The sequence below is a fragment of the Eumetopias jubatus genome, unplaced genomic scaffold (assembly GCF_037043125.1).
Source record: "Eumetopias jubatus isolate StellerSeaLion01/CBP00866 unplaced genomic scaffold, mEumJub1_p1.0 scaffold_8, whole genome shotgun sequence".
NCBI classification, from domain to species: Eukaryota; Metazoa; Chordata; class Mammalia; order Carnivora; family Otariidae; genus Eumetopias; species Eumetopias jubatus.
Window position 1 is genome coordinate 51,287,443 of NW_028274814.1, and position 23,739 is coordinate 51,311,181.

A 23,739-nucleotide genomic window follows, 5' to 3' on the forward strand; every position below is an offset into this window, starting at 1 on the left:
AGGAATAGAACAGAGCCCTGCTTATCCCCTGAGTGCTGTACCTTTCCTGTGTGTTTCCATATACTCGGCTCATACTTTAGTGAAGATTTCCTTTATTAAACTCCTCAGATTACCCAAGTTCATTGTCTTCTCTGTCTCCTGCCAGGACTCTAACTTTTTACCTATTCCGTGTTGCCTCTCAGGCTCAGATGTTAGTAACCCCTGAACAGCTATGGTCATTCACCCCACGGTAAGCAAAGGTCGAGCTACCTGGATAAGAGAATGACACTTATGGAGAAGTAGCAAAATACGAGGGCCCCAACACCTCTGGCTGGGTTACCTTGACTAGACTGCTATTTGATAAATCATTTAAATAGTGGTATCATGCCCTGACTTCAACTTACGGTGGCATTAAAGCAACAACAAACCAAATTACTTACTACATCTGGAAGGTGGAGTATGTACACGAGGGCCCCATGAGGACACAGCCCATTTGTTTCTTGTTCTGTAGGAAAAAGAAAGAAAGAAAGAAAGAAATATGAATCCCTAAAATGAAAACAATGGGGGCGCCTGGGTGGCTCAGTCGGTTAAGTGTCTGCCTTCGGCTCAGGTCATGATCCCAGGGTCCTGGGATCAAGTCCCATATCGAGCTCCCTGCTCAGTGGGGGGCCTGCTTCTCCCTCTCCCCCTACTCCTTCTCTCTCTCACTCACTCTCTCTCTCAAATAAATAGAAGCTTTAAAAAATTAAAAAAAAAAAAATGAAAACAATGAATAAATGGACAGGAAAGAAGTGGCAAGGGAAAAGGGCCCCAGAAAGTTTGAAGGTGGGCCTCTCAAGAAAGGAGCAAAACATGTTCCTTGGGCTGGGCAAGGGGCACTAAGGGGTAAAGAAGTCCGAGAAAGTGACGATGCTGCGGGCGGAGAGAAGGAGATTCTGCTGAAGGTGAACTTGGATTCTTTGTCAAAAGGAGGATGAAGAGTGGGGGAAGAAGGACTGACAGACTGTAATGTGAGCAATACCTGTGGGCCAAACTGTGGGGAGACTAGACTTGGAGGTGCTTTGGGGGAAGAGGGTGAGTTGCAGTTTTAAGGAGAGCTACAAAACAGGGCTAAAGATAACAAAGTGCAATGTGACCAGCGAGGTGATTATAGATGGTGTCTCATACTGTTTCTCAAAAAGAACGTGATTAGGAACATCCCATCTCTGGCTTTAGAAAGCCAGGGTATACCTCTGTCTGTAGAGGTGGAGGGACGAAGTACACACTCCTGGCATCATAAAGTAGAGTCTGTTAAACTCCCCTTACTCACTCTTGGCCCTCCCAAGACTGAGAATGACTGCAGTAATCAGTCACTCTTCCTGACATGAGCCAACCTGTCTGGTCCGGGTGATGTTATTGATTAAGGCTTTCAAGTTGTGGATCTACACCTAGAATTCTGCTTCTGGGAGAGCCTTTTCTTGGATTTCTGTGGTAAAAAGGCTTCTTGCACATCCACCTGCCTCTAGAGAGCTTGGAACATTCTTTCACTCCAGGAAGCCCTGACTGGGGTTGGGAGTTGGGAGGAGGGAGTAGGCAAGAAGCTCTCCCTTCCCATTTCTATCCTTTAACATTACAGTTACTACTTTAAAAGTTAGGTTTCAGATTCAGCCCTGAAGCCATTAACCTGTGGCCCCATATAGGGTGACGACTTGAAACAGAGACCTCTGGTGTAGGGCTTTAGAATACCTCAGGTACTTCCTGAGGGACACAAAAGAAAACCAGTTAATGCCAACATTTAAATTTTTAAAAGTTTTGAAGAAAAAGTTTTGAAGTCATGGGACGCTACATCAAAAACTAATGACGTGCTGTATGGTGACTAACATAACATAATAAAAAAAATAATAAAATAAATAAATCTTTTAAAAATAATAAAAAATAAAAATATTTTTTAAAAAAGTTTTGAAGACAATTTAAAAAAAAGAATTCCCCTCCATAACATTGAAAGTGTACAAATAGAACATAGAGGGTTCTGCTCACTTTCCTGGATTCCCAGAAGGCCCTCATCACTTGGGAAATATATGGGGCTGAAGTCAGATTACCCTCTCTGCAAAACACTCAGCTATGTGACTACAGGTGACATACGAGATGGTCATGGACAGGTCCTCAAGTTTCACACTGTGATCTTGCTGTGCTAAGAAGTGTGAGCTCTACCTACAAAAGCCTTTACTTACTGAAATTGTCCTGAGTAGGTCGAGGCCTTCACAGGTGCTACTCCGGCAGTCATTTGACTTATAAATCACACTATCCGAATAGATAAAGGAAGCATTCACAGTCACATTTATGCCTGTTTCCAGAAATGAGGGGAAAGAGAAAATGTGTTATTTTTCAGTAGTGTGTAGCCATGAGGTTTACTTTTTGCCAGTTGATCCTGGGAAAAAAATGGATATTCATCTTCAGGCCTACGAATATTTGAGTTCTGAGTTCTTATATTACTCCCCATCACTTCTTTCTTCTCTCTGTCTCTGTCTCTTGTTTCTGTCTACTTGTCTCTCTCAACAGCTTTATTGAGGTATAATTTACCCTCCATAAATATCACCCATTTTAAGTGTACAATTCAATGCTTTTTAGTAAGTATATATATTTGGGCAACCATCCCACAATCCAGGTTTACGACATTTGCATTCTGTCCATGGCCTTCCTCTTTCACACTTGTAGTCCCAGCAAGTTTCTTCTACTGTCTGGAGAGTTTTAGGAAAGCAAACATAGAGACAGTATGATATCTGTTCTTTCACATTCCCGAGGTGCTGATTCTGTTTGCTGCCAATGTGCACACTGGTACCTCTGTGGTTGGCCCCCAGAGCCAAAGTGAACTGTGTCCATCAGGGTCTAGGGTCTTTGGATAATGGATCAGATAAGGGCAAGAGCATTGAGGATGATATCCCTGGGTATTGCTAGATACTATTTCTAGGAAGGGAATAAAAAGACAGCACAACCATTTGACCAAGCTCTTTCTCTTCCATTTTGTTTCCTTCCAATAAAAAATATTCAGGACAGATGTTTGATTCCTAAGCAGAGGCATCCTTCATTTGGCCAAGCCCTTACACAGGAAGTCTGGAAACTCAACTGCTAGTCACACTGCTGGTTGCAGGATGAGTGACTTTCTGTGGGTTCTTGCACAAGCCATTTGAATTTCTCTAACTTGGTGCCTTCATAGATAAAATGGGATTAAAACCGTAATTGTCAAATGTAATAATTTTAATGCCTTTAAAAAAGTAAAGCACATCAACAACAGAAGTTGTTGTTCTTCTGAACGTCCAAATAAGAATGTTTTTCAAGACAGAGAATAAAACAGTCTCTGTATTTCTATAGTCACCTCAGAGATGTGTCTATTGACTAGGGAGCATTTTACCCCTTGCCTTTTTTGGGGGAGGGAGGGTTGATTCAAGAACACTTATTCTGATACTTTGTTCAGTAAGAGATCTAAATAAGAGTTGGCAGTAGGTCTAGTCAAATGGGAGAGGTCAATGCAATAAGACCAGTCAGAGAAAATTAATAGAAGAGGTGGGGCCAGTGATGGATTTAACAGCAATTAACACTGAATGTAGTCATGTGCCAGCCCTAATACCAAACGCTCTATACTCCCCTTTTGTTATTTAATTCTCATAGCAATAGGGTGAATGTAGGGTATATAAAGCCAGGAGGATAGTATGAGTGAGGCTATGGGGGGGCTCAGAAGAAAAAGAGAGTGCAGATGGGGACCAGTGGAAAATAGTGCTGGAGATGGGTCTTAGAAGGCAGCAAGAGGAGTCAGGGAGTGGAGTGGAGACCAGGACACAGTCACATTATGAAAACAGGGCTTTGGGAAGATGGCCACACCCCCAGCCGTTAATGTCTAGGATAGCTCTTCCTCCTCGCCTCATATGAGGGCTCTGCTCCCTCCTGCCACCATGAGGGGCACTGAAGATGACCCACTTAAAAATCCAATGGTCCAGGCAGCCCGTGGCAGATGGGCACAGCAAAACCCAAGTATAAATCCTGCACAGGAGCTAGAAGAAGGGGAGCCAACGTCTATTGAGTGTGACCTCAGGCAAGTGACTTCATCTTTGGGGCCCCAGGTCCTCATCCATTTATAGCTAGAACAGAATTGGATGGTCTCTGTTACTATATGCCTAGCATTGGGCTCTGGATTTTCGCATGCATTATTTCAAACCTTAAGTCTCCCCTGAATCCTATGAGGTTAATTAATAGTTCATCTTCCTAATTTAAAAGTGGGAAAATGGAGGTCTAGAGAGGTAGATTAACTTGCTTAGGGTTACACAGCTGGGGTTTTGAACCTAGGACCGTCTGATTCTAGAATCTGATACGCTGTAGAACAGCAGTTCGCAAAGTGTGGGCCATGGACTCCAGAGGTACATCGAGACTCTTTCAGGAGGGCTAGGAGGTCAAAGCTATCCTAAGTATATTAAGACATTGTTTTTTCCACTCTCCTCTCATGAGCATATAGTAGAGTTTTGAGAGGCTACATAATATTAATTGTATTATCGCAACAGATTAAATGCAGAAGGAGATATGAGAATCTAGCCATTTTCTATGAAGCCTGACATTGAAGATGTACAAAAATATAAATGGATACCATTTTCCCCACCTATTTTTATTTTTTGGCTTGAGAAATATAGGTTTTCTTTAATAAGAAATTTTATTTATGTGAACAAAGTGTTTGTAATTATTTTAAATGAATCAATAAGCAAATATTTAAAAAATTTCTCAGTCTTAATTTCCAATATAGTAAATATATTTACTATAAATGTAAATGTAAAATGTAAAATATATTTATTATAAATTTACTATAAATATAAATGTAAACGTCGGTAAATATAACTATATAAGCAGAACTCTACAGAGCCTGCAAATATTTTTAAGAGTAAAGAGGTCTTGAGACAAAAAAGTTTGAGAGCCACTTTTGTAGAACATACGTAGTATGCTGCTGCCTCTCAACATTTTATGGTTATGTGAACTGTTTTTGCTTTTGTTTTTTAATTGGGAAAAGAAAGATGATGATCTGTTCCCTTTTATCTTCCCAAATCCCAAGTGATTTCTCAAGAAAATACTGAAAAATTTTCAGACCATGTAATGACTTCAGATCAAAGCTTAACTTTTAAAATAAACAGTTCCCCCAAGTGCAGTTTTTCATCTTTATTCTGCCTGCACCTCTACCTCACCAGGATACCTCAGTCCTGGGAAGATGCGTGGAATGCTATAGAATATAGAGTAATCTCAGAGTCCTTTCTCTCCTACCTAGGGCTTTGAGGATGGTGTTGGACCAAAGTGGATTGGAACATAGGTGCTGGAATCTAGGAAAGGGACCCCCCCCCCCAGCACATGAGATCATTTGGAGATCATTGGAGGGTATGTATGTTCCATGCTGAGCCATGGTACATACATCCTTGAGAAACTGATGTCCTTAGGTTGAAGGAATCTCTTTTTTCATGCTTTCCACCAAATCCTACCTAGTCTTCAAAACCGACAGAGGTTTCCTAAGTACTAGGAAAAAATATCATTTTCTTCCATTTGGACATCAGCCACATTTGGACTCTTAATATTCTTCAATTTAGTCCTCAAGTATATTGTCTTAGAATTTCCCCCAAATAATAATGCTCGCTATGTTTAGAACATGAACCTTTCTTTCCATCACAACCTGCACTTCTTGAGTTTCCTATGCACGAACACCCATCTAACAAAATGCATCACCACATGCAAAAATCTGGGCATCATTCTTTATTCTTTCACCCCCCACAAAATTCTCCACTCATTTAATCTGCTCAACCACCTCACCATGCCTAATTCTATTTTGTAAATGAGATAAGCGGAACTTAGAAGAAACAACCCAATAAAGCGTTTATAATTACTAGTGACAGATGGATCAGGAATTCAAATTCAGGTTATATGAGTCCAGAGATCAGATCTTACCACTATGCTCCCCTGTTTATTTTATAACCTGGTAACTTGTTCAAGTAACAGCACCACAGCAATAACACAACATCCTCAACAAAAACACAACAGTGACAACAATGAAACAACCAGTCTTCGAGTTCTCACTATGTTTCAGTCTGTGTATGAGGTACTTCATATGAATTTCCTCATTTGATTCATACCATATCCACACGAGGTAACTACTCTTTATTGTGATTTTATAAGGTAAGGGGATTGAGGCTCAGAAAACTTAATTTGTTCCAGGTCACTGGTGATAAATGGTTGGATAAAAAGCTGGAATATGAACCAAGATCTGATTCCAAATCTCTGCTTCTAAACACAGTGTTCCACTGCCTTATTTTAATGAGAAAGTTAGTTCATGGTGGGTAAAGATCTTACAGTGGCAATACGATGCGCTCTTTGGAACCAAACAGTTATGAGTTGGAATCTCATTTCCAAATAGGCAACCTGTATGACTTCAGCAAAGTTATTAAACCTCCACTGTGAAACTGTGTCAATAATGCCAATCTTACAGAGCTGTGATGACTCAAGAGAATATATATCTTACCTAAGACATGACAGGTACTCAATAAACAAGGAAACCAAGACTCAGAGAAACTAAGGGAAATTGCTCACCCAGGGTCACAAAGAGAGAAAGCCGTGGGACAGTGACTCCAATCCACATCCTTAGATTTCAAAATCAAATGTTCTTTCCATGATGCCACAGTCTTGGTAAATAAAGGGATTTTATGAAATGACCTTATAGTTCCATTATAGTTCTAGATCAGATCCATCTATTTACATCTGAATTGGTCTCAGGCAAGGCTGAGAGAAATGTATATTGCACAGCAGAAAGTTATTACACAAATGTGATGTATGATAGCTCTTGCTATTATTACCATAGAATTTTATTGTATTTTTAGTGGTTATTCAAATTTTATTTATGACAACTTCTTAGAACACACACATCTAATCTAGAAACAGAAATGTATAGCATGAGGCTAAATACCTTCCATTCACTATGTACAGTCATTGGCAGAGGTACCCGAATAACATAGAGCATACACTTTGTGCTAGCCACATGGCAAGGAGAGCTTGAGCCTGATGAAACCATGCAGCTTAGGCACTAGAAAAGAGCTGATTACCACAGAATTTTAAATACAGAAAATTAAGACATACCCTCTTTAGAACCATAAACAAACATTAAGATGTATGATATAGTCATTGACTCAGTAATTATACTTTTGGCTATCTAGTCTCAAGAATGGAAAAAAAAACATTATACATATGTATGTGTATATATACATATAAATAGATGTATATGTATATATGAAAATGCTTATTGTAGTATTTTAAAATAATCATGAAAATTTAAAAACAATAGGAAATCATACAGCAGGGAATAATTAGATGGCTTGGGAAGACATCTACTCCGAGGAATAGTATATATCCACTCACGTGATGTGAAGATTCACATGAAGATTATGCAGCTATAGGAAAGTCAATTGCAGAATAATGTGAAGTAAAATCAGAAGGATAGAAAATTGTTTCTACACCATAGTGATCCCAACCATGTTCTTAAAAACAAGAAACTGAGAGGCATGTAAACAGACACTGGAAATATCCAGGTGGCTGAAAATGATCAGGTGTGATTTTTTTCTCTTTATATATTTTATCTAAAGTTATAAAGTTTATTGTAATAATTAATAGATTCAATAAAAAACTGCAACACTGAATTTGGTTGCAAACTTATTTGATTATATCTTATAATAATAGCCAACAGAGGGACACCTGGGTGGCTCAGTCAGTTAAGCGTCTGCCTTCAGCTCAGGTCGTGATCTCAGGGTCCTGGGATCGAACCCCGCATCGGGCTCCCTGCTCAGCGGCGAGTCTGCTTCCCCCTCTGCCTGCCGCTCCCCCTCTGCCTGCTGCTCCCCCTCTGCCTTGTGCTCTCCCTCTCTCTCTCTCTCTGACAAATAAATAAATAAAATCTTGAAAAAATTAGCCAACAGAGATGTAAAAAGTGAACAGATAGATGAAAAATCCCAGAAAAAAGTCAGCATCTGTATGAATTTAACTCTCCTAATTCATCTTCTTGATTGGTAACCCTGAAAAATCTCAGGCGCAGACCAAATACTGCCTCTGAGCAGCTGCAGAAAGGAACATGCTGCCTCCTTGAAACTGAGCCATCAATCTAGTTTTGTCTGGGGCAGTTCACTGCTGTGAACATCTGGCATTCCCTGGGTTGGGGCCAGGGTGAATTATGATGGAGCACATTGTGGTAGGACTTAAATCCTTCTCTTTGAGGACCTACTGCCTTGAAATAGAAAGGGGTTGTCAGACAAGCCCTTAGAGGAGAGTGGGTGATCGGGCAAATGGAAGGTCTTGGCTAAGCAATCCTTTAACCCCAGAGGCGATAACAGGGAGGCGGTGGACCCTGTGACTATATTCTTACCAGCATTAAGCAGACGCTGTCTCACTATTTCCACTCCCTCATTCACAGCTTCTTTCAAGTTATCCAAGGACTCTGGGAAGGCTGAGTTGTTCATCATCAGGACGCTGATCTCGTAGCTGCCATTGTTGCAGTTCTGACTGATCTGGGAGGTCCAGAACGTAAGCCCTGGACAGAGGAGCAGTGACCACAAAGCTAAGCCCAATAGTGTCATCTTCGTGACCTTGCTTACCTCAGAACCATACTCCCTGTGCTCACTTGTTTTACTCTGTGCCTTTACGGAGGCAGGAACTCCAGCTGGGCAGCCGCTAGCTGGGTCCTTTGGTCCACTCTTCCCCACGCTCCTTTCTGGTCATGCCCCACTGGTCACGTGGACCATGGAATACAGCCTGCCTACCAGCAATTAGCAGCTACATTATGATAGGAGATAAACCAAAGTTCATTTTGTGTGTTTGCTCACAGAAAGGCCAGAGTTATAAACAGCGAGATTACCTGGGCCTCACCCAATAAAAATACATCAGTCTGTGACACATCACTGGGAAGAGGAAAAAGGGGAAGAGAAAAGTAGAGTACATACATAAAAAGATTTGTAAAATGAAAAATAAAGGTCAAAGGACTTAAGGAAAGCACAAATATCATGGACTATTGGCGTTTAGGTTATAACTGCACACAGGAACTGAATCCTTAACTAGGAAGAACTGTGTCTCAATCACCTGGTCAGCAACTATTTATTGAGACTTGACTAGATTCTGGGCATTAGCAAGGTACACAACTATAGGTGGTGTGGATATATTAATGTCTTTATGGAACATGCATTCTGGTGGCGAAGACACACATTAAATAAATAATTATGAATAAACTCAGCTGTGAAAAAAAGTGCAGAGTGCTGTGGGGCACATGGCAGATTAACAATCTATTCTAGAAAGTCAAGGAACTTTCCCTGAGAAAGTGTCCTTTAAGCTAAACCCTGAAGGATGAACAGGAGTTAACTGAATGGAAAGAGAGGGAGCATATGGGAGGCAGCGGGACAGTGTGTATAAAGGCCCAGAAGTGGGAAGTGATATGGATGTTTGAGGAACTGAAAGAAACACAGCATGGTTGGAGTAGAGAGAGCTAGGAGTCTAGTGGCAATAAAGGCTCTCAGTGGAGTAGACAGGGGTAGGCCACAGGGTTTCCTATAAGCCATTAAGTGTTTGGAACTTCACACTAAAGGTCAAGAAAGTAACATGATCAGATGAATTTTGTAACGACCTCTTAGTCCGCCATGGAAAAAATGACCTAGAGAGAGTGGGGACATGGAACAAATTAGGACAGTGTTTCTGTGGTCCAAATGAGAGGTAAAGGAAGCCTGGATGAGGGCAGTGGCAGTGGGGATGGGTTCAAGAGATATCTAAGAGGTAAAATAGATGGGACTTGATATTTTTTGGATTTGGGGCATTAGAAAGAGGAAGGAGTCAAGAGTGGCCCTGATAAGTCCAGTTGGGTAGATGGGAAAGCTGTTTACTAAGCTCTAGGATTCTGGAAGAGGAGCAGGTTTAAGGAAGAAGATCATGACTTCTGTTTTTGGACATGCTGGTTTTAAGGAACCCGTGCCAATGTGGGAGTAGCCTGGAGTTTGGGGAAGGGGACCTGGATCTAAATGGAGGTTTGGAAATATAGTCAGAGATGTAGTATGATTGACCAAATAATGTCATTGTTTACATCACTGACTTGATGTAAGGCAAAATTTATGTTTTAAACTTAAAGCAAGTGATGTCAACAGATGGAGGGCTAGGAAGCCCCAGCTTTCATCCCTCCACGAAAACAAATTAACAACTGCCCACTGATGAAAATAGCTCTGGGAGATCTTCGGAGTAGAATGAAGAAGCTGTGGCAACCCAGTGGAACACAAAAACCAAGATGGTCGCATAAGAAAACTATAAACATTATATGTGTGTCATTCCATCCTCCAGTCTGGCACTGCTCCATACCAAGAGGGATCCCCTTGGCCATGACCTCTCACTGCAGGGAAAGGAGAGCAAGAGGACCCCAGCAGCCCTTACCACTGGTGTGAAAACCTGCAGTTTTTGCCACCGAGGACCTCTACAGTCTTTGCTGACACTAACTCCAGCTGACAGAGCTGCCTGGGGTACATGCTGTTGGGTCTCCCTCGAGAAGGAGCTGCTGGTACACCCTCCTTGGACTGGAGCCACTGCACCAACCTCCCCAGTGCCTCGGTGCCTACACCCCACACCCCAGCACCAAGAGGGATCTCATTGGCCAGGACTTCCTCTGTGGGGATAGAAAGAGAGCAGGAGAAGGCTAGCAGAACTTGCTGCTGTAGTTTTGGTGTCAAGGATGCTTGCAGTCTTCACCAATGCTGACCTCGGCTGACAGAGCTGCCTGTTTTTAATGAGTTCATGATATAAAAAGAAGCACTCTGATGACAAGAACACAAAATGTAGGGATAGGAGAGTAAAAGTATAAGATTTTGTATGCAATTAAAGTTAATAAATACAAAAAAAGAAAAATAAATAAAAGCAAATCACTACAAAAAATCATCAAATAGCAAAGAAGAAAAGAGAGTGGAAGAGAGGTAGAAAACAGGAGCAAAACAACAGAAAACCATGAACAAAATGGCAATAAAAAATCCTCTCATATCAGTAATTACCTTCTTTCTTTATTTTGTTTGTTTCAGGTTTTTATTTAAATTCTAGTTAGTTAATATATAGTATAATATTGGTTGAAGAAGTAGAATTTAGTGATTAGCTTACATATAACACCCAGTACTCATCACAACAGGTGTCCTCCTTAATGACCATCACCCATTTGGCCCATCCCCCAGCCACCTCCCCTCCAGCCACCCTCAGTTTATTCTTAATAGTTAAGAGTCTCTTAAGGTTTGCCTCCCTCTCTTAATAATTACTTTAAATGTAAATACATTAAACTCACCAATCAAAAGGCATGGAGTGGCTGGCTGAACAGATCAAAAAACCCCACCAATACTCATCAATACGCTATGTACAAGAGATTCACTTTAGATTTAAAGACACAGATAGGCTGAAAGTGAAGAAATAGGAAAAGATATTCCATGCAAATGGTAACCAAGAAAAAGAAGGGGGCTATACTTACATCAAACAAATTACACAAAGAAGGACATTATATAATGATAAAAGGGTCAATTCAACAGGGAAATATGACAATTATAAACATATATGCACTCAACACATGAGCACTTACCTATATACAGCAAATACCAACACATCTGAAGGAAAAATTTGACAATTGACAAATTGACAACAATATAATAACAGTAAAAGACTTCAATATTCCACTTACAATAATGGGTAGAATACCAAGACAAAAAAAAAAATCAGTGAAAAAACAGCTGATTTGAACAATACTACAGATCACATAGATCTAACAGACATATACAGAACTTTCCATCCAATAGCAAAGAATATATATGTTTCTCAAGTGCACAAGGTCCATTTTCTAGGATATATCAATGTTACATCAGAAAACAAGTCTTAACAATTTCAAGAAGATTAAATCTATTCCAAGAATTTTTTCTGACTACAGTGGAATAAAACTAGATGTCAATAATGGCAAAAAAATTAAAAATAAATAAATAAATAAATAAATAAATAAATAAAGGAAAATTCATGAATCTGTGGAAATGGAGCAACACACTCTTAAACAACTCTTGGGTAAAAGTGGAAATCAAAAGAGAATTTAAAGAGTATCTTGAGACAAATAAAAAAGAAAAGCAAACCCATACCAAAACTTATGGGATGGAGTAGAAGGAGTGTTAAGGGGGGAATTTATAACAATAAACATTTACATTAAGAAAGATCTCAAATAAACAATCTAATTTTATACATCAAGAAACTAGAAGAAAAAACTAAACCCAAATTTAGCAGACAGAAAGAAGTAATAAAGATTAGAGGAGAAATAAGTTAAATAGGGAATAGAAAAAAAATCAACAAAACTAATAATTGGTTTTTTGAAAAGATAAAACTTTTTGTTTTATCAAAAATTGGTTTTTTGAAAAGACAAACCCTTAACTAAGGGAAAAAGAAAACTCAAATAAAATAAGAAGTGAAAGAGTGGACATTACAATGGATGTCTCAGAAATAAAGAGGATCAGAAGGGACAATTATAAGCAATTGTAAACACTAATAAACTGGGTAACCTAGAAGAGTTGCATAAATTTCTAGAAACATACAACCTACCAAAACTGAATGAAGAAAAAATGAAAAGCCTGAAACAAATAACAAATAAGGAGATTGAATCAGTAATTGAAAACCTCAACAAAGAAGTCCAGGACCAGGTGTTTTCATGCATAAATTCCACCAAGTATTCAAAGGAGAATACCAATCCTTCTTAAACTCTTTCAAGTACAGAAAAAGAGGGAACACTTCCAAACTCATTTTACGAAGTCAGCATCATCCTAATACCAAAACCAGATAAAGAGATCAGAAAAGAAAATTACAGGCCAACATTCCTGATGAACACAGATGAAAAATCCTCAATAAAATACTAGCAAACTGAATTCAATAGCACAGTGAAAGGATCATACACCATGATCAAGTGAAATTTATCTCTGAGATGCAGGGATAGTTCAATATATTCAAATCAATGTGATATACCATATTACCAAACGAAAGGAAAAAAAAAACATGATCATCTCACTAGATTTAGAAAAAGCATATGACAATGTCCATTGATTCATGATTACAATTCTTAGGGCTCCTGGGTGGCTCAGTCAGTAGAACATGTGACTCTTGATCTCGGGGTCCTGAATTCAAGCCCCACAGCTCCATAGTCTCACACTGGGTGTAGAGTTTACTTAAAAAAAAGTACATGATTAAAATTCTCAATAAAATAGGTATAAAGGAAACTTACCTCAGCACAATAAAGGCCATCTATGAAAATCTCACAGCTAAAATAATTAATAGGGAAAACCTGAAACTTTTCCCTTGCAGATCTGGTACAAGGCAAGGATGCCCACTCTTGCCACTTCTTTTCAAAATAGCACTGGAAGTCCTAGCCAGAGCAATTAGGCAAGAAAAAGAAAGAAAAGGCATCTATTAAAGAAAAACTCCCTTCTGTTTCTCCTTTACTCTCACACTACACCCATATTCTGACACCAGATGTGTAGGTTTTCCACACATCAAGCAATCCTCTGATATCAGATGGGTGACCTAAAATTTAACTCAATTCTGGTACTATCTACCTGGAGATAGCACTAGATTCCACAGCTTAAGAGCTCAGCCCAGCAAAACTGCTACCCCATCTTTAGATACCAATCATAACCCCCAAGATGTCATTTGTAATCCTGACCAACTATCTATAAGTTGGGGTTCTCACAACCCTTCCTTGGGTTTGGTAACTTGCTAGAATGACTCATAGTACTCAAGGAAACATATTTACTGATTTATTATATAACAGAGAATGTGATAAAGGATGTAGATGAACAGCCAGATGAAGAGATACATAGGAGAGGTCTGGAAGTGTCCTGAGTGCAAAAGCTCCTGTACCCATGGAGTTGGGTTGCACCACCCTGTTGGCATGTAGATCTATTTACCAACACAAGCACTCTCCTAACACTACTTTGGGGATTTTTATAGAAGGTTCAGTGCGAGTGCATTTCCTCAATCTCTAGTCCCTCTCCCCTTCCCAGAGGATGGGGATTGGGGAAAAAAAGTTCCAAGCTTCTAATCATGGCTTTGCTTGGTCTGTCTGGTGATCAGCCCCCATCCTGAAGCTATTCAGAAGCCCACAAAGAATTGCCTCATTAGAACAAAAGCCACTCTTACCACCCAGGAAATTCCAAAGGATTTAGGAGCTCTGTGTCAGGAACCAGGGGGTAAAGATCTATCAATCTATCTGTGTGTGTGTGTGTATGTGTGTGTGTGTGTGTGTGTGTGTGTGTGTATTATTATTTATTATTACACAGCATCCAAATCAGAAAAGAAGAAGTAAAATGATCTGTTTGTAGATGACATGACCATATTTCTAGAAAACTCTAAAGACTCAAAAAACAAACCAAACATTAGAACCAAGAGATAAATTCAGTAAAGTTGCAGAATTCAAAATCAACATACAAAAATCTGTTGCATTTTTATATACAAACAAGAAATTATCTGAAAAGAAAATTAAGAAAGAACACCACTCATAATAACAACCAAAAGAATGAAATACTTAGGAATAAACATCAAGAGGTAAAAGATTTGTACACTGAAATTATAAAATATTGATGAAGGAAATTACAGAGACACAGATAAATGGAAAGACAACCCATGTTCATGAATTAAAAGAATTAATATTGTTAAAAAGTCCATACTACCCAACGTGATCTACAGATTCAATGCAAATGCAATCCCTACCAAAATCCCATTGGCATTCTTTAAAGAAATAGAAAAACAATCCTAAAATTTGTATGAAACCACAGAAGACTCTGAATAGCTAAAGAAATCTTGAGAAAGAACAAAACTGGAGGCATACATCCTGAATTAAAAATATATTACAAAGTCATAGTAATCAAAACAGTGTGGTACTGGCATAAAACCATATTTATAGACCAATGGGACAGAACAGACAACCCAGAAATAAATTCACACACTATGATCAATTGGTCATTGGAAAGGGTGCCAAGAGCATACAATGGGGAAAGGATATGTCTTCAAATAAGTGGTGTTGGGAAAACTGGATTTCTACATGCAAAGAATGAAATTGGACCCTTACCTCACATCATCTCCAAAAACCATCCATCAAATGCATGAATGGATAAGTAAAATGAGTTAAATATATATTATATTATAATAATTATAACATATAATTGCATTATATATTTATATATAAATAAATGTATAAAATGTGTGTGTCTATATATGTACAGATATGGATAGATATTCCACACAATGGAATATTATTCAGCCATGAGAAAGAAGGAAATCCTGCCATTTGCAACAGTGTGGAGGAACTTAGAGGACATTATGTTGAATGAAATAAGAGAGACACAGAAAGACAAATACATGAACTCACTTATATGTGGAATCTAAAAGAGTCAAACTCATAGAAGTAGAGAGTAGAATGGTATCTGCCAGGGACTGAGGGAAGAGGGAAATGAGGAGAGCTCTTGGTCAGGGAATACAAAGTTCCAGTAATGGGACATGAACAAGTCTTGAAGATCTAATGTATAGCAATGTAACTATAGTTAACAATATTGTATTGTATACTTGAAATGTGCTAAGAGGATAAATTTTTAAGTGTTTTCACCACACACACACACACACACACACACGAAAGAAAATGGTAATTATGTGTGGTGATGGATATGTTAACTAGCTTGATTGTGGTGCTTACTTCAAAATGTATACCTATATCAAAACATCAAGTTGGAAATCTTAAATACATACAATTTTTATTTGTTAATTATACCTCAATCAAGTCAGGGAAAAAACTTAAAGTTTTGAAAAGTAAGTGTTAACTAGCAGTATAACTTTTCCCCAGAGGTAACACTATTTACATTGTAAAAGTCACCAAATATAATATGTGTTTGCTGATAAATTCAATCAATCAAAGTGATGCCTTCCAAATATTTCTTTTTATAAAGAAATCTTCTTTTATAAAATCTGAAGTGTAGCCATTCTTTAGGTCATTTGACTGGTTCTCTAGTCATCACAGCTGATGACACCTTGCCACTGGGAGTTACAGCCCCCATTGCAGGACTTGCTCAGGACATGACTTGAGAGAGATCCTGTGAGTGATTATGAGAAGTCTGTCTTCAGACCTCCTGGGATAGGACAGTGATTGCCTGGTGTAACTCTCTGGTTCCCCTGATTTAGCCTATACTCAGTTATTGAAAACAAGTGGAAGTTATGCTTCTCTTACCAGAAGCAGAGGAGAGAAATAGAGTGGTAACCAGAAAGAGTAGAATTATGGGAAGATCTATTCATGTAACAATAAATTAGTGAGAACAACCGCTCCTTTAGCACTCAACAGGGGTTGACCAAAAGGGATGGAGAGTATCATGGCTGGATGGTGTCTGCCTCAAAGAAACACAGGCTGGTTTTTTTAAAAAATTGTTAAATTATGAAGTAGATAATTCATATAAAGGCATAGTTTGAAATGAATATATACAAATTAAAAGAATAATCAAATGAACCCTCATGTACCTACGTTATAGTTTAAGATACAAAATATCACCAGGGACTTTGCACCTGTGTGTACCCCATCCCTAAGATATCGCTCCTCCTAATCCCAGCATAGCCAGGAGGTATACGGAAGAACCCATGAAGAGATCAAAGATACTGAGGCATTTGTTGATTGTGGCATATCAGTCTGGGGATGAAACACGCTGGAGAAGATGGGACACTAAAGGCCCATGCTGGTGGGATGGGTGATGTGGAATAGGGCGGGTTCAATCGTGGTGTCTCCTGCAGGGAGGATGGTGGATACTCTGACTTCACAGAATTTAGCTTTGATTTGGAAGGAAGATGCTGGGATTATTTTATGGGGTGGGGTGGGTGGTGATGGGTGACTGAGAGAGGTCAGAGGGTCAGGAGTGGGTGTTCCCTGGGGAATGATGTCAGGAAGACTGGAACACCAGGTTGCAAGAGAGGCACATGGCCATCCCAAGGCTGATTAACCTCTGCTACAGGTAATGGTTTTATATGTTGCACATCTGGCAGCCAAGCTGGGACTCAAGCAGAGGTTTTCTAACTTATTTTGTTGCTCTTGCCACTTCCTATTGTAGGAGAGAGAGTCGACTTTTTGCTTTTGTTCGTTTGGTCTGGAAATTGCAAATGTGAACGAAAGCCATGTCGGGGGGGTGGTGGTGGTGGTGGGGAAAATGAGGTAGAAAACTGCTGGGTGCTTTCAATTCAGATAGGAAAACGGAAGCTACGTACAGTTCTGGGAATCCTCTGCTTAGGGCACGTAGCCAGGAAAAGATTTCCAAATGGGAAGACCCAAGATAACAGCCCTTCCCGGATCCTAAAACTACTAGCACGTAGATCATAATTAAAGGGAGGCAGGTTTGCTGGGAGAGTTTCAAGGGTCAAAAGCAAATAATAAAACACTGGAGTTGGCAGAGTTAAAGACACTCCTCAGTAGGACACAAATCCTCTCAAAGACAGGAGGAAAGAAGAGAAATTACTCCATATGGGAAGGGGTAACTGAGTAAGCTGTTTGCAAGTGCCACCCTTTTGCTTCTAGCAACACTTCGGGTCTCTCTTGCAGGCTTCCTGCTAAGTTCTCCTTCTCACCTTCGGGACTGAAGGGGCCCTGCATCTCTGTCTCCGCAGCAGCCCAAGGCTTCCTCTGTCTTGTGATCTCAGTGGCGATGCAACAACGAGTTTTTCAAAAGGAATTTTACCAGTTAAGGGAACTAAAACATGACATTTTTTTTAGTAAGTACAAAGTTAGAAATTCTGATCTGAATTTATTGAGAAGAAATGGCAACAGTAATACCTTTTTTTTTTAAGATTTTATTTATTGATTTGATAGAGAGAGAGAGAGAGAGCACACAAGCAGGGCAAGCGGCAGGCAGAGGGAGAAGCAGGCTCCCCGCCGAGCAGACAGCCCGCTATGGGGCTCGTGATCTGGGATCATGACCTGAGCCGAAGGCAGATGCTTAACCGACTGAGCCACCCACGCGCCCCAGTGACATGTTTCTTAACTGATGACTGAATAGACTCAAACTGAAACAAACACCGGATGCTGGGAGCCAGCAGTCATGTGCACTTCTGCTCCCTGTAATGAAGTTCTTTGCTTACCAAGGGTCCCTTGTGTTTGTGTCCAAATTTGCCAAATTTACTTATGACGCTATGTCCTCAATTAAATGTTATATAATCTGATAAGAATACATATGAAAAATGTTGGAAATCTTAAAGGCAAATTACTAAGAAAAGTGCTGTGGGAAGACTGCTATAAAACACTGCTATACAAGACTGGAATAACATAAAAAACCTAAAAATAATCTGCCTTTAGAGAATTTGTCAATTGTGTGCAAACAGCAAACACTGAAAATCATAGAAAATACTCTAGGGGTTTGGTTTACTTCAGAAAGCTGATTCAGAGCTCCGATCAGGGGGACTCCTGCACAAAGAAAACCCCTTGGCCTAATGTCAACCAATTGGCAAATAAGAGAACATGTATATGCTTTGACATAAAATTAAAAATTTAAGGTATAAAGATATACTTTTAAATGAATCCTGCCTTCACTGATTTTTTTTTTCCCTGCAAAGCAAATACTTTCCAGTCTTACATAGGATAACATAACGCCAGAAGGATTCAGGTAGCAAAAGAGTATGAGGTTTTGCTGAGTACTCAAGTGGTTTTGGATATGTAAACCTTGGGAATTCGGCATAAGGAAATACAAATTGTTTTATATAATAAAATGAGAAAAATCTGAAGTTCCCAGGGCCAATCCAGGAAGAAGGGAGTAAGGAGGAGAGATGGAAAGAGGAGCTAGCAAGGTGGCGGAGAGGCTGGAAGTGATAGAGAAAAAAAAATGGCCAGTGAAAAAGGCCTAGTGGAATGGGGCTGAAGACTTTTAAGAACAAAGATGTATAAAAAAAACAGGGGTTGCTTGTATTTTCCTTGAGGAAAAGATGCCTCACTTTATCCCTACAGCTGATACTCACTGAGCATTCTCTCATTGTTTTCAGCATTGGAGCTACTGCACGCATGATCAAATGTCTGCCTTTGTGAGAACTGTATTCTAGTGGGACTTTAAAACTGATAAAACTGGTTAATTCTTGGGGGCACCTGGGTGGCTCAGTCGTTAAGCGTCTGCTGTCGGCTCAGGTCATGATCCCAGGGTCCTGGGATCGAGCCCCGCATCGGGCTCCCTGCTCCGCGGGAAGCCTGCTTCTCCCTCTCCCACTCCCCCTGCTTGTGTTCCCTCTCTCGCTGTGTCTCTCTCTCTCAAATAAATAAATAAAATCTTCAAAAAAAAAAAAAAAAACAACTGGTTAACTCTTCCCAAACCTTCAGTCAAATCTGTGCCATATTGGTGGGAATTACGGAAAGGTGCTCGGACGCATCCAGACTGATAGGGTAAGAACGGAAACAGGATGGCTATGTGATTTGCAGATGCAGGAGTCTGAAGTCAGAGATGATCGTGATAACTCAAGACGTCAGGATTTAACGAAATATTGGGGAGGATTTTTAGACTTTCTACTAGTATGGAATGAGATTCAAAGTAATCTTATCTAGATCACAAGGAAGGGTGACCCTCCTGATCCCTGAATCACTATCGCAGACGAGGGCTATGTATCCCAAGCTAGCACCAGTGCCTGAGATGTGTCAGGCTGCAAATTCGTTTCTTTTCCTTATCATAGTCCTTTCCTGGAGTCTTCCCCCTTCCCCATTCTAAGAGAAACTCCGTTTAAGCCTTGAGCAGTGCGTTCCTCTCCCACCTTCCCAAGCCCATTTTGTACAGTATTCCTCTGTGCTCAGGAAGGACTGGAGTAGGTGATGGTTATACACTTGCCAGGGGTGGTTAGAAATCTGTTAAGTTCCCTAGTGACTCTCGGGTTAGCCCCTCCGTCCAGGTGGCTGTGTTTGTATACTACAGGAAGTCAGTGTTGGAGTCCACAGTGGTGTGGCTCGGCTGTAACAATGTTGTCTACGTTCCAGAAATAGCTTGATTTGTCTTCTCTTACCTCAAACACAACAGACAAAAAAAGGCACAGTCCATTTCCTAAGCTGCCAAAGAGGGGTTAGTTGGGCCGATGTTTCAGTCCTGAAAAAGGAGCTCTGTATTTCCCTATAGAGAAGTCAAGTATTACTCTTGCTTTTCCTACCTGGGGTGGCTGAAGGATTACTTCCTCATTGTCATATGGGTTAAAATAATAGCTTGGGAAAGAAGGAAAGAAGACAGTGATCAGTTCCCTGAAGTGTAAACTCATGAACAGAAATTGCTGGTTTTATTTATGGATGCCTCCTTAGCAGGTGGTTGGAAAGGCAGGAAAGGCATTTAAAGAATAGTATGGTATATCTGAGGCAAAGAAGAGCTTCTCTGAGTTCCAGGAAGTAGTTTGATATTTTTTTTTACGATTTATTTATTTATTTATTTATTTGAGAGAGAGAATGAGAGAGAGAGAGAGAGTACATGAGACGGGGGAGGTCAGAGGGAGAAGCAGACTCTCTGCTGAGCAGGGAGCCCGATGCGGGACTTGATCCTGGGACTCCAGGATCATGACCTGAGCCGAAGGCAGTTGCCTAACCAACTGAGCCACCCAGGTGCCCAGTAGTTTGATATTCTTAAACAAAACCCCCCAAAATCCACAAAACTTGGAGCTGGATTTTGAATCTTGTTTTGGCTATTTCCTAAGCATATGAAATTGGGCAGATTACCTAAATTTGCTGATCTTTGTTTTTCTCATTTCTAAAATAAATTTAATTTCTCTTCTACACAATAAGCCTGAGTGGCAACCTTTGTTGGAATTTGGCCATGGATCGATGTGCCAGATGATTGATGGGGTTTGCCGAAACAATATCCACTTACCTGGTGTTGAAGAGCCACATTGGAGGTAACTTATTCTCAGGGACACTGCCAATCATCGAACCGTAGAGCTTAGTGGCCATATTACTCAAATCTGTTTCCAGACCAGCCCATAAATGCATGTTTTAGTTCAGGGGAGAAAAAAGGCCTGGGATGAAAAAGAGAAAGAGCAATGTGACACTTAGAATATTCAGTCACGGATGTCATTTCCTAGCGGCCCCGTAATAAACTCCATCACGTAACGGAGAGGGATGCTATTCCCCACTTGGTCAAAGGTGGGCACACTGCTCTGGCACTCTGAGGATCCTGCATGGTTGTGTCAGGGCCTGTTGGAGCTGTGGCAGCACCCAGACAGGGACTTCTGTGTATTAGCAAATTGCACCTGCCAGAGGGCAGGACCCGCCGGGGGCCCTCATGCACTGTGGGCCTGTAGCAATACACAGCACAGGTAGGCTTACTGGACAATATGCAAGACGTGCCCAGCAATTTTTAGAAACATGGGAGCAACAACAAGTAAAAATTGTGGTTAATTAAATTAGAAAATGGCATTAGAAAGTGCTTATCACACACTCGGTCCTCAACATCTATTAGTTATTGTTATTCCAAATGCTGTTCTCTAAATAGCAGAATTGATTAATCCTTCCTCTGTGCCACTTCTGTGCACAGTAGGTATTTCTTTTCTCACTTCAATTAAAATTGTATTTAACTGAAGTTAATTGAAAAACTTAAGCATATGCCAGCTTTACTATATTAGAAAAAAATGTTAGTGGGAAGAAATTTCAATTGTATCCAAGAAATGATGATATGGCTAGATGTGGTTTAGAAATTATCCCTAAAACAAATTTTTGGAAATCCACTACATTTATTTAGATATACTTCTTTATTGCCTGAAGTATATTTACAGTGAGCCAAGATCTATTTGAAAGAAAGAAACAGAAGTTCCGAAATGTAGAGTGGTAGATATTCCTTTTCATGTTATATATGAGGAAAAATTAATTTGTCAAATGTTTAAAATTTGGCAAAATTATTTGAAGGATGAACAAATGCCTGATGAAATAAGATTGGATTTAAAGTGATAAGAAGATCAAGGGGATAAAAAAGTCTTCTTAATCCTTCAAGATTGCAAAAATTGGTTGCCCAAAGACACAACATATCAAGTGTATTAAACGGAACCACATTGCACATGTATCATTTTCCTTTTAAAACTTGAAAGACCTTTTATAGTTTTGCTATTGGAATAAAATATAAAGTATCAGTTTTGACTTTACAGTTACTTTATTTTATTTTTGTATTTCAGAGCCAAGATTCTTTTCTCTCAGGTCTCAAACATCTTTATAGGCTTTTAAATTCTCAGAGATCTAGACAGTGATTAAATGACCCTGATAAGTAAGGGTGTAAAATAGACATGAGAAAGAAGCCAAGCCCATTTACAGCTAGCGCCCACAACATCCCAGTGAACTATAAAGCAAGAGTGTTTAAGGTGTTTGCCAGAGAAGCAGAAGCTGAGTCAACATAACAAAGTACAAAGCTGTAGATTTGTCTGGAAAGAAAATACAATCACATTGATGATGGGAATGTGGGAGCTAGTGAGAATTCTTGGCAAAATTTTAGAGAGAAAGCTTTAAGGGTCGACTGCAACATAAACATGAAATTAGCAGGAATGGTAACAATGATGTAAGAGGTTTGGATTTTATTATGAGAAAATGGAAGTTGATCAAGTTTCTGGTATCAATCTTCTTGGTGTTATTTATTGCTATATAATGTGTGTGGTGCTGCTGATGGAAACTTGAGTTTAACTTTAAAAAGGGAGTCACCGATGACAGCAGTTGAGATACAAGTTTCAAATTCTCCGTTCAAGTTGAAGGATTCCTGAAATGGTATACGCAGATGAAGAACAAGAAATTCCCCAAATGGAACATGTGAAAAGCATGGTGAAGGATGGAGAGGGTTGAGGACCTAGGTTAGAAGCTCAGGAAAGATGAATAGAAGATAAGGATGAAAATATGGAGGTCTAAACAGGGGACAGAGTTGGACTTCATCAAACCGGCTTTACCTCCTTTGCGGATATCTGTTCACTTAAAAGATTTCTGTATGTGAGGCAGAAAACAAATAGCATCTATATTTAACATAGAAATTACTGGGCTTGAAGAAAAGAGCCTGAAAAATCATGGAAGGGTCAGTAAAGTATAAGATGGAGGAAGTTTAAATGGCATAAGGATTAACATCTGCCTTTCACTGAGCACCTACTGGGAGCTTGCTACTCCAATGGTCCTTTTTACAGTCATTATTTAATTAACTTCCCAACCGTATTTTGGAGAGTTTTTTAATCTCTATTTTATGGAGGAAGGAAGCTCTCTGGGCCCAAGATCACATGTGTGCTAAGTGACAGAGCCAGAATTTAGATGGATTTTGCCACAGTCCAGAGGCAAAGTTCTTTCTTCTCTGTGCCTATTAACAGAGACTGGGGGTTGGGAGTTGGCTGCAGGACAAGAAATTAGACCAACTCAAATAACCTAGAAAGAATTAAGAATTTAGCCAAATTATGGAAGCAGCCAAAGCATCCATTGATAGATAAATGGATAAATAAGATGTGGTAAATAATATATATAATAGAATATTATTCAGCCATAAAAAAGAATGATATCTTGGCATTTGCAGCAACATGGATGGATCTAGAGAGTAAAATGTTAAGTGAAATAAGTCAGAGAAGGACAAATACCATATGATTTCACTCATATATGGAATTAAAAATATTTATTTATTTATTTTAGAAGTGGGGGGAAGGGGCAGCAGGAGAGGGAGAGAGAGAAGCTCAAGCAGACTCTGCGCTGTGCATGGAGCCTGACTCAGCCTGGCTCAA

General features: G+C 39.7%; 1 protein-coding gene across 2 annotated transcripts in view; it reads right to left on the minus strand.

Annotated features, from left to right (window-relative positions):
* Nucleotides 1-8,673, minus strand: part of GUCY2C (guanylate cyclase 2C) — a 71,759-nt gene extending 63,086 nt beyond the window's left edge. For both annotated transcript variants that reach the window (XM_028119738.2, XM_088025929.1), the window contains exons 1-3: nt 8,384-8,673; nt 2,190-2,302; nt 420-484 (exon numbers count right to left, since the gene is read on the minus strand). In XM_028119738.2, coding sequence (XP_027975539.1) covers nt 420-484; nt 2,190-2,302; nt 8,384-8,594 — 389 coding nt within the window. In that variant the 5' untranslated portion in view covers nt 8,595-8,673. The remainder of the gene's footprint in view (nt 1-419; nt 485-2,189; nt 2,303-8,383) is intronic.
* Between the last annotated feature and the right edge of the window lie 15,066 nt (nt 8,674-23,739).